At 41.3% G+C, this 12020-nt stretch overlaps 1 protein-coding gene and 1 long non-coding RNA gene across 2 annotated transcripts; one reads left to right on the forward strand and one right to left on the reverse strand.

The window, feature by feature from the left end:
* Window positions 1-483: 483 nt before the first annotated feature.
* LOC127768643 (protein argonaute 15-like) lies at window positions 484-11260 on the reverse strand. Its single transcript, XM_052294266.1, is given in 23 exon segments — window positions 484-650; window positions 762-793; window positions 934-1028; window positions 1910-1983; window positions 2100-2235; window positions 2354-2437; window positions 2619-2685; window positions 2807-2934; window positions 4055-4192; window positions 4291-4403; window positions 4491-4650; window positions 4724-4837; window positions 4934-4996; window positions 5096-5203; window positions 5291-5407; window positions 5504-5669; window positions 5749-5846; window positions 5986-6083; window positions 6205-6273; window positions 6917-6924; window positions 8335-8619; window positions 8941-9149; window positions 9273-11260. Coding segments are annotated over 23 exon segments (2697 nt in total). The 5' UTR covers window positions 9441-11260.
* LOC127768652 (uncharacterized) lies at window positions 6346-7309 on the forward strand. Its single transcript, XR_008016607.1, has 2 exons — window positions 6346-6764; window positions 6848-7309. It is a non-coding gene; the product is annotated as an uncharacterized LOC127768652 (long non-coding RNA).
* Window positions 11261-12020: the final 760 nt, after the last annotated feature.

Below are 12020 nucleotides of genomic sequence, written 5' to 3' on the forward strand. Positions count from 1 at the left end.
ACATGACCATGCGTTAGTGCACATGGTACAACTGGGCCAACTATCTGAACCTGGGCCGGACCAAGCCCAACACGACAATTAGCATGTTTGCTCACGCAGCAAAGCATTTTAAACAGTGCAAGAATCAGTAGGAATCAGTTCGTTTAGCATGCTGTTATCCATTCAAAGCTGCAAAACAACAGCCCAAATAAAATGCACAGATCAAACTATTCAAGCCCATTGCAGACTAACAGTGCAGTCTAATAAGATCCAAATGAAAAACAGATAGAAGAAGGCACTTATGTCCATTTTGACATTCCCTAGATAGATCATAGACTGATAATCTAGCGTCTGCTGCGAACAAAGACGCACAAAGCCTAACAATGTCGCATTACAGCTTGTGATTATTGAGTAGCAACAACCAGTTTCAGTTTTCAGAGATCAATCCCAACGAACAGCAAAGCTGCGCCACAGCAACAGCTACTTCTTGCATTGCTCACAGACTCAGCAGAAGAACATGGACTGCCTGACGTCCGGGTGCAGGCGCGGGAGCTCCGGCACCGGCCGCGGCGGCGCGCCGCCGTCACCGCTGCCCTCCGACGCCGCGTCGTCGAGTCTCACGAACTGCGACACCTGCGCCGCCGCCAGGTGCGCGTAGCAGATCGGAGCGACTGAAAAGAACAAAAGGAATGACATGTCAGGTGAAACTACTGAACTTTTGATTTTTCAGAGTGACAGAAAAATCGACTGGTCTAATTTGTCTGTGTTTAGATCAAATTTACCAACTGAGATGGCCGTCGTGCTCCTCTGGTACCTGAGGCAGAGTTCACAAGCATCACAAAGTTGATTAGAATTTCAGAACAGACGAACGAAATGCAGTCGAATGATCACCAGAGATTACTGAATTTTTTTTCTTCTTTTTCTGTGCGGTTTCAGAGTTTCAGTGTGGCTTACACGTATGAGAGGTTGTGCACAAGCTCCTGCAAGTCATCAGGGGTGAAATTGTTCTCATCATGCAGCACATGGTAATGCGTCGGCCTTGTAGTCCCCTGTCAAATATAAAGCCAATCTGATTAGAGCACAAATTGCAATTGTGTAGCAAGTGTGTTCAAATTTTTATCCCAAATATAGCAAACTAAGACATGTATAACTTTTATCACTAAACTACTCATACTCTCTACCTCCCTCCCTCTCTCTCCTTACCCTCTTTTTAGTACCTATGTCATCTCTAAAAATTACTAAATTTTGGGATAGAGAGTAGTACATGTACATTTGTTTGAGATGTAGTTGGGAAAAAAATAGAGTGAATTTTGCAAACTATATACTTTGATCAAATTATCGTAAAACTACAAATTTAAGCCGGTATATCACAAAACTAATTTAGCAAAAAATACCACGGAACTACAAATTTAAGATGAAGTATCACAAAACTATAGATTTTGTATCAAAATTATATGAAAAAAAAACACTACATGTTTAGCACAATTTAATCATAAAACTACCACATTGATAGCTTCAGCATAACATCAGTGCTAAGGATTTAAACTCTAAAATAGTTTTTTACAATATATAGTTATGTGATAACTTTAAGATTAAATCTATAGTTTTTACAACATATAGTTATGTGATAACTTTAGAAATAAATCTGTAGTATTTACGATGCTCAGTCTTAAGTCTATAGTTTGTGATAAATTAGGTCTAAATCTGTAGATTTGTGGTATAACGCCTTAAATCTTTAGTTTTGTGATAGTTTGATCAAATATGCAAGTTTTGTGAAATTTACTCAAAAGAATATCACATTTGTCCGAATGACATGTGGATCTGAGAGTTACACGTGTCCAGTGGCGCGTATGTGGTAATTTTCTCGATTATGTAATCTTTCCAATGGTACTAAGCCAACTGGAATTCATATTTAAGATAGGGCACTTACAATCATCCCAGCATGAGCACACATGTAGAAATCACAGTTCCTGGGATGACAGATTCCTTTGTCAACAACAGTACCTACAAAACAACGGCACATCTTCAAGAGTGAGGAGAAAAATGTTGATGGTACCTGACCAGAATAGGATTAAGAGAGGATCCTGAAAAAAAAGTGAGATGAAGGATGGAATTGTTACCAGGAGGAACATTGACAACTTTGTTCGATCGATCTGTCTGAAAAAATTTGGTGTGATGGTTCTTCTGTGCAACTATCACCGTGAACTTTGGAGACCATTCACTGTCATTTTTCTCATTGGCAAGAAACTCGCATGCCTAAATCGATTCGAAATACATGAGTATCAACTAAAATATGCAGAAGATAGATGTTCATTGTATCAAAAGCACAGGGGCTGAGCAGTAAATGCAGACTGTGCAGATCGGGCATGTTTACCTTGATTATCTGGGCTAGCTCAATGTTCAGCACCTGATTAAACTGGCCTTCACTAACCCCATCTCTAAAATTAAGATGGCAAAACTAGTTAGAAAACAATAGTACCGAGATAACGAAGTAGTAAAACTTACTGTCAGACAATTCCACCAAGACTGAATTAGAGTGGTTTTGTGAAATTTACTCTTGTTTAACGTAAGAGACAGGTCCAGAAAAATTTCAGTATAAATTAGAAGTTGCAAACATATATTTCAGAAGAACAACCAACCTGAAAATGATTTTTTTTTTCTGGCTTGTGTCCGCGAGAACTGTTGTAGAAGTCCATTAGTGACTCCCTGTGGTAAACAATTCCGATTCTTAGCAAGCAAAACTATTACGGAACAATAGTGGCAGTCTGCAAGATATACCTCAAACTATTCGAAATGAACCGAATTGAATGTCATAGAAGCATCTCACCTAATGATACCATGATCCTCATTCCCCACTAGCTTAAACAAGGAATCGATCATTTCTAGCCTGGGAGACTGGGTGCATACGGAAGCTTTATATTTTGATATGAGAGGCCACTCCAGGGAACTAACAACCTAGATAAGAACAGAAAACACTGTAGCACATCAGCTAATTGTCAGCTGCAAGAACCATCCAGATGTCACTGAGCTTCATATGCTGATACTTTCAGAAGTAGAGAAACATAAGTAAGAGAGGTTTTACGGTGTTTGCATTCCAAAAAGAAGATCCAACGCTCCTCAATCACAGGTACCATGTTAAAAGTATTTAAGTATTGATATAAGTACTTAGGTACTAAGAGTAAAAACATAATTTTGCTAGTAGAGAGAAAAGGGTAGAATTGTCTCCCAAATTATAAAAGGTACCGCATAGGTATAATGGTACGTATTAACACCGTAAAACCTCTTTGCACTGTTTAATTTCCTGATTTGCGTGGTTTATTGTAGATTTATGTTGTATTTGAGTTAAGTCGTTTACTGCGTCACTAAGGTTTAATTTTCTGATTTGCGTGGTTTCTTGTAGATTTACGTTGGATTTGAGTCTAGATTTACATTGTGTTCTTATAACACATTATTGACCCAATTATGTGATTTTTTTTCTACATTTACATTTTATTCCAACGAATACGTAAAAACTCCTACCTTAATTATGTTGAAAATTATATTTTATTTCCAGCAAGAGATTTATATCGTCGACCAGACAATCTAGTCTCCTATTCAACCCTCAACCATACCTACACTTTTCCCTCTGTCTCTTTCCGGTGAAACGTTCAAACCCTAGAACAAGAACAAAGCAGGGAAAGAAGACGATGCGATCTGGAAAAGAAGACGATGCGATCTGGTATAGATCGATTGGATATCCGTGATTTTCTTTTTTTTTTTCTGATGGCATACCGATCGATGGATATTAGATTTACTCTTTTTTCTGATGGCATACCGATCGATGGATATTAGATTTACTCTTTTTTCTGATGGCATACCGATCGATGGATGTTAGTATTCAATTAAAGTATAATGGTCATGTTTTACAAGTTAATTACACCACTGCCATCATGTTACAATAAATTTGTTCCGTACCTTACCCCTCTCTTGATCAACAGTGCACGTTGTTCCACCTCCAGGTACCTCTAGGTACCTCGCAAACACCGTAAAACATCTCCATAAGTAAGCAAGATCATAGCATACGGGGGAAACTTACCGCAGCGACAGACGGTACATCATCCCGTCCCGGTGAGCCATGGGAAACATCCATGCCTAAGATAATGGTTGGAGTCTTCGACAAGAGAGGAATGGCTTGGTTTCTTTCAATTTGCAGCAGCGAATTCAACCCTCCAAGCTGATTGAAAACACAGAAAAACAACATAAAATTCACAACAGGTGGCAACAAGAAACCGTGTAATTTTGTTTTCTGATCACGTCTGCAGTGCAGATTACCTTTGCATTTATCTTTAGAAGCACATTAGTCAGGTACTGATCGTTGATCTTGGTAGGAGCCAAGCATTGTGTTACAATACCGTATTTGACGAGACACATACGCTTCCATGGTCCTGAAAATAAACAAGAAAATAAATGATCCTTGATGATAGAGGCATGGTAAGCTCATTTACAGGGTTAAAAAGTTAAGTGGAGCAAACCATAGATGTCACAGTTCTTCCTCTCAGGGAGAACACACAACACAAAAGAGGGCTTGTCGCCAGACAACAACTGCTGAAACATGTCATTCACCCTTGTTTCCGCACGCTCGCGTCCCATGTGAGATCTCTCTTGAAACACATGATCTTCAGGATCTACTGGCTGCAAGCCAAACTAGTTGAGCGATACCGGAATCTGCAGAAAAGGCACAAGATTGGGTGGAGGATGAACTTACAAGTCCCTTCAAGTTCCCACAATGGATGAGACGCTGAGCAAGATGATGGGCATTGCACCGCGCAGAAAAATTGACAACTACCCATCTCTGCACTCTCTTGGGCTGAATGAGCCTCTAGAGGAAGAGAATTGGCAACATTATCGACAATGAACATGATGATGAATAGTAGGTACGGTATACAAATGGAGTGCAACTAAGCGACGTACTCACATTGTTATTGAAGTTCCACCTCCCATTGCGCGCAAAAATATCTTCGCCATCTCCAGATTTCAGCTTAACAATGCAAGATTTGATTAGATCAACAATGCTTCCTACATCATCAGTTCATCAAGAAAAGTTTCTGAAAGGCAGCAGTGGATAGTTATGACCAACCTTTGGTGCCGGAAGGACTCTAGCAGCAACCTGGGTAAATTCTTGAGCTATAGAAATGCCACACTCCCTCAGCATTGGCACAGAGTTATAATCACTGTCCCTCAACACCTGCCACAGATGGTGAATTTTTGACAATCATGGATACGGGATACCATCAGCTGAGCTGAATTTAGGGTATTAAGCATTGCAACTTACACCAGACAAGACAAACATCCTCTCTTGAGGATTCTGCCTTGATCTCTCAACCAACATGGACCGCTGTAACGTCGACAAAGCCTTTTTGTACCTTTGCAATGGCACCAAATGGCAAAGCTGGTAGAACATTTTCCACACAGTTAATGACATGAACAATAAAAACAGCTATAGAGATTTGTACCTAAAAAATGTTTCAGAGAAAGTAAGACATACCTCCAATGGGATATATGTTGGCCGCTTTGGCTTCCCAACATTTAGACAGGGAAAGTGAGCAGATCCCTTCAAATCTATTTTCCAATTCTTCCTGTAGTATTCAAAGACTGTCACTTCTTCCACTGTATCCGAGCCACCGTTGCCATTTTTTCTCTTTATTTGGAACCTGGATCAGGAAAGAAAAACTAGAATAAGGTCGAGGCGCGTTTGCAGCTCAGAAATGGAATTCAGGAATATGGCCTCACGTCTGCGAATAGCAAGTGTCTTCAGACAAACCGATGATCCTAAATTCAGAGCCGGTGTGAGTCGTTTTTATCCTCAGGTTCTTCAGTGCACGCTTGGCCTTAAAAGGAAAAAAAACAAGCAAAGAACATGGAAACTATGTGATCTAATGAACGTTCACTGGTTATCCCTCTTTCAGGACTAGTACATTTGATAATTATGAAAAAAAAACATGATCAATAACAACGCTTTTGATTTACCTTTCCCCAGTCAATTTCATGAGGGTTCTTGATATTCTGGTTGAAGAGAAGAAACTCTATGACAGGTCCAGGTCTGACGATCATCGTCGTGGATACATCTGCACAAAATCAGATAATGTTCTGCATTTAATATCACTTTGTCACATGTTGTTTACTTTGCTAAGGATCTGATGATAGGTGATCTCATGCAAAAATTAAACATGTAGATGATGAACATACCAACATTCAGTGACAGGCCACTGTCAGTGGGTCGAAAGCTGGAGTGAAAGCAGAGGCGAAAATCATTCGCTGTCATGGTGAACAGGCATCGCTATTTAAAAAGAGATTTTCTCCCGTCCTCCTTTCGGTACCCCAGTTTTCATCCAGCCGTCCATTGCTGAGGGGTACGATGGGCATGAGGCTGTATCGCGTGCGCTATCCATAGACCATCTCAGGTTTTGGGCGACCTCATCCTGAAGCGCCATAGCCATCCCACGACCAAGCAGGCATCAAGGGTTACCGACCCGCTCGACCGGAAGCGCCGCCGCGGCAGGTGCACGGGCTACCTCCGGTGGACGTTGCCGCCGCCGCAGTAGGGGCAAGTCGCCAACGCCGCCCTCCACGGCCGCTGCTGGAGCCGTCGCCACCGCCGCAGGAGTCAACCGCCGCCGCAGGTGCACGTCGCCCCTGCCGCCGTGGGGGCACGTCGCCAACGCCGCCCCCCGCGCCCGTCGCTGCCGCCGCTGCAGGTGCTCGTCGCCCCTGCCGCCGACTCCTGTGATTTCATCGCTCTCGTAGAGGTAGACTGTTGTGATTTGACTGTGCCGATTTTTGTTTGACCGGATTTGAGTACTGAGAATGAATTGTGAAATTTTCTTTATAGGCAAACTCTTTATGGGTGAAGATATGGCAGACAATTTCAGGACCCTGAGGAGGAAGAGGAGTATCGTACGATTACTGCTATGAGATTCAAGACTGAGGATGACGGCTTCAAGTTATAGGCTATTACATTTTGCAATCATGTCTCTAAGTTGTTTTCGTCATTCCTACAATTTCAGGAAAGTAGAAGAAGATGTGTGAGATGGATAAGAAGTAGAAGCAGCCCTTTGCTATGCACTTTACATAGTTTTGTCATGCTCTTGGTCCTAATGAATACATTGGACTGTAATAAATCTTGATGTGCTTTCCTGTAGTATGATGGATGTACTACTATTTTGAGTTGTGCTCGCATGGTTGAATTTTGATGTGTTTTACTGTATGTGAACATGGTGTATGCGAATCTGAAAATTATGTGTTTTGGTGCTGGTGCGTTCTGGAAATGAAGATATGTTTGATGTATTGCAATTTGGTGCGCTAAATTGTTTACTGTATGTGAGTATGAAGTTGTGCTAGCAAATTTGGTAATTGAGCCAATATTGCTTGATATGCTTGAGACTGACAGCCGGATGGTTCTAATTTATTTGAGATTTGAGAAAAAAAATTGCATTCATAACAATACAGTTCGTACATAAATTATTCAACACTGGTACATATACTCCAAGATATTGTACATAAGAATTGCAATAACAACTAGGGAACCCATGAACCAACTTTTAACATGGTCTGCCTCTTTTTTTAGCTTTGTAATTTTTTTCTTATATGTTGCTTCACAAGCCAAAATCTTGGCAGCCATTTCAAATTCAAGTTTCATTTTGTCTTCCTCAACTTTTGCTCTATCTGGACCATTCGTACTGCCGCCTGGTTGGATTTGTTGTGCTAGCATGGTCCAGCGCAAGCCAAAGCTTCTCGAATGCCAAGCAGGGGCCGCCGTCGCCACCGTGCCTTCATCGTGGCCGCCGCCGCCGCCGCGCAGGGGCTGCCGTCACCGCCGTGCCTTCAACAAGGCCGCCGCCCCCGCCGCGCACGGGCCACCGCCGCGCCGTCCAGATCGGGAGAAAGGGTAGGATTTTGCTAGTCAAGAAGGATATGCCGCACTTCCCCAAACTATCTATCATCATCAACGGTTGGGATTTCATCATCATCATCATCAACGGTTGCGAGGTACCAACTAATCTTAACCGTTCGATCTATCATCATCAACGGTTGGGATTTCAGTACCTCGCGGTACCAGTACCTTGCGGTAAAAAAGAAGGACTGGAGCAATTCTCATTTAAAAAATCCATTGAATCCGGTTCAAAAATTCCCACATAAGCAAAAAATAAATGTCGAATTCATTCTGGCATTGAATATTTGCATACTTCATAACTTTGAGCACTACATTCAGTTTTTTTTTCCCGATGGTGTGGATGTAGGACTAGACCACCCAAGTTTAAGACCTCGTTGAGGAGAGTTTTTTATTTTATTTTATTTACAAAAGCATTGCTGAATCACTGAAACATGGTGAATTCTAACAAGCAAGGCCTTGCAACGAGAGGATCAAGAATTTACTGCTTAGCAGAGTGCTGCCTGAGCGTGATGTCAAGAACCCTAAGAGCCTCCATCGAGTTCTCTGTCTCCTGCCCTCTCAGCACCTCGGCAATGGCGCTCATGGGGACCTTCGCCGCGAAGGAGATCTCCACCATGAACTTCTTCACCGCCATCGGCCGCTTCATCCTCTTCCTGTCACTCCCCCCAGGGCTTCCATCGTCTCCTCCGGGGCTCCGCCTCGTCGTCGTCCTGCACACAGCAAAAAAACCAAAGAAATGGTGCTCACCACCTTGACAATTTTTTTTAGTTACTGGAAAATGGTTACATCTCCGGCCTCTGCCAACAGACGTCACCACCTGGACATAGCAACAGTTACATATCCATAGTTTACTTGGCTTATCAGCCGCGAACAAAATTTAATTTATGAAACTTAATTTCAAAGATGATTTTGAGGGTTCTTTTGTCGTAGTTTAGTTTTGGTTGATTTGTTCATTTTTAAACGGCTTATCAAGTATCAACCCATAATTATTATTATTATTTATTTTTCAAGCGCTTTGTGATCGATACTACCTTCCAGATGAGGAGGCGTCCTCCATGACGACGACGAACTGGTGCTTCGTCTGCAGCAGAGCTCCGGCGGTGAAGAGGCCCTTCTCGCCGTCGTAGGCGAACTCCCTGCCGGCGAGCTCCGACGCGTAGGTCTCCTGCAGCTTGTCGACGACTCGCCGGCACACGCCTTTCGCCTCCACGGGGCCGCCGTCCTCGTACTTCACCTCCACCTGCAGCCATGGACACACAACAACACACATGAAATGCAAGGATTCAGACATGGAATTTCAGATGCAGAAATGACCAAGATAGCAATGAAGAAGAAAAAAATTGCGGGGATTGTGTTGGTGTACGTGGTAATGGTAGAAGTGGCCGTCCATTCGCCGGACAGAGACTCTGAAGTGGTTCGTCAAAAGCTGTATCGACTGCCCTCTCGTGCCAAACCCTTTCCTCGACATTGGAAGCTTCTTGGGTGGCTTGGCCATGGCCGAAGGTTCGCCTTCATCACCATGAGACTCCATCCAAGCTCAGCTCAACTTGTAACTGCAGACCCAAAAAAAAAAAAAAGAAGAGAAAAAGGAAAGATTGCACGATGGATTGATGGATGGGATTGGGAAAATAACCAAACAAACTGAAGTTTCCTAAAGTTAAGACCAGGTCAATGAATAGATTATGGTGATCAGGACTAGCATACATAAAGATTAAAATCGATAGATATAGCCGCGATCCTGGAACCAAAACGGTGAACTATGTATACAGAAATGAAGAATCAAAACAGTACATTTTGGAAAAGCAATTCGAGACTATATATATTTCGACAGCCTATATATAAGCAATGAGGGTCCACGAGGATGATAGATTAGGAAACTTGTATATAGACAGGCGACTCCAGAAAGCTATCCTTTTCACATTTGGAAAATAGCCTTATTTGCACAAAAGTGTAGTATTGGTAAGTTGTAAATAAAAAAGTTATATTTTCTCGATGACATTAAATAAAAGTCAAGTTTGACACACATCAATAACGAAAAGTAAATCATTCTTTATTATTAAAAAAAGAGGAATATAAGTGAGTTGGCCCGCATATAAAGGGCTACCTACTTAAATGGCTTATAAGGATTTAACGGTTAACCCACTTACACGGTTACACCTTGTCCTACCGTACGTACGGCTATACTCCTAACATCACTCCTCCTTGCACCCGCATATGAGTATAGGCCCTAAAAGCCTCCTCCTAAAACTTTTTTAAAAAAAAAATCATGAGCATCACGATGTCGTTGGCGCACAAACCTTCATACACAACCTAAACTGTGAAAGTAATCCTCTTTAGAAAAAAAAAGTTGATGGATGGTTACCAAATAAAAAAAAACTGCAATATTCAAATGTGAAATAAAACAGTGATTCTACAATCCTTGGTAAAATGAGAATCATCATGAGTTGTTAAAATACTATATCCATCCCAAAATATAGCAATTTCTAGCTATGTATTTGGACATGTGTCTAGATACATATCATTTGGATTTGGATAATGGTCTGTCCAAATACATAGCTAAAAAATTACTATATTTTGAGATAAAGATAGTTTGCTACAAAATGTGGAATTCCCATACATCTTTGAGGACTTGGAAAAAAAAAACTCTGAAGTCTAAAGAGAAGAAGCAAACAGCGGCGTTTTATCCTAAGTGGAGCTGTGGAGGTGATGATGCAAAACCCCAACCAAAGTTAATATTGCAGCACACGGAAGATGTGGTTTTTGTCTCTGTGTTTCATATAGATGCACATCTCTTCTTTATTTAACCGATATCAAAGTTGCTAAATGGTGCATGGTGCCCCCATTTTCTTGTTTTTACCAACCGATCGAAAGAAAGATCAAAATAGCAAAATTCAGGAATTAAAAGAACCCAACCGTCCTTACAGAGCGAAAAACCGCAGATCAAACCCTGGCCAAAAAAGAACTCTACAACAACATCAAAGATCAGCAAAGGTAACTGCACCGAAACGAACTAAAGCAGAGAGATCGACGAACTCTGACGATGAAACTGTGAAGAGACAGAAATGAGATGGACGAGATTGAAGAGGGGAATCAGAGAGCACAAAATCGGTAGGCTAGTGAGATGCCAATGCAACTCAACCAAGACAAGGTAGCAGCAGGAGAGAGAGGAAGAAGCAGCTTTTCAACTCAAAACATATAACATATATAGAAGAAAAATGAGGAGAACGAGAATAAGATTGGCAATTCATATGGTATATCTTTTGAGATATATTAGGATACAAAGAACCAATATTCACTGTACATCTCTCTTTTGTACACGCTTCAAAGAAGAAAGAAGAAGAGAAGGAGGCATCTCACCTTGGTGTGGCCAGACTCCAGAGAGAGGACTGTTCTGGCAGTGCAAAACCCTCTTCGTCTTCAGCAGGAAGAAGCGAAGAAGGAAGCTTAAAAGGGCACGGCAGAGCAGAGCAAAAACCCACTTTGTTTGCTTTTTAAATGATTTGACCTCAAACGTTTAGCGAATCACCAAGAGCCTACTACTGTTACTGTATTAATAATTAATCAGTTTAAAGACTATCCAAATAATCCAACATTCAATGCACCAAAACATTTTTTTTTACTATCTTTCTTTCCTTTTTCTCCATCCTCTAGTAGCAAATGAGTTAACATATACGGAAGATAATAAGCTATAGTTGTATTCTATTTAATCCTACCAGCAAATGAGTTAACGTATACAATAGTTTTTTCTCCATCCTCCTATAGCAAATGAGTTAACATATACGATCGATAATAAGCTATAGCTGTATCCTATTTAATCCTACCAGCAAATGAGTTTACGTATACAATAGATAAGATATGGTTATATTCTATTTAATCCTACATTAGAGCATGTCTTGCTCTTTTAGCTTCTAATATAAAACCAACCAAATTGTACTTGCTCTTTAGCATCTTACATGAAAACCAACCTAGTAATCGTACTCTGCTCTTTTAGCTTTTATAGATGGACTTTGCGAGACATTTGATTGGGCCCACCGTCGCAGAAGCCATGGAATGAATCCATGGTACTCGTTGTCTATCTCAGTTTCAAGCTAAAAAGTGTGCACCATGTGAT

Source organism: Oryza glaberrima, chromosome 1, assembly GCF_000147395.1.
Source record: "Oryza glaberrima chromosome 1, OglaRS2, whole genome shotgun sequence".
Classification (NCBI taxonomy): Eukaryota; Viridiplantae; Streptophyta; class Magnoliopsida; order Poales; family Poaceae; genus Oryza; species Oryza glaberrima.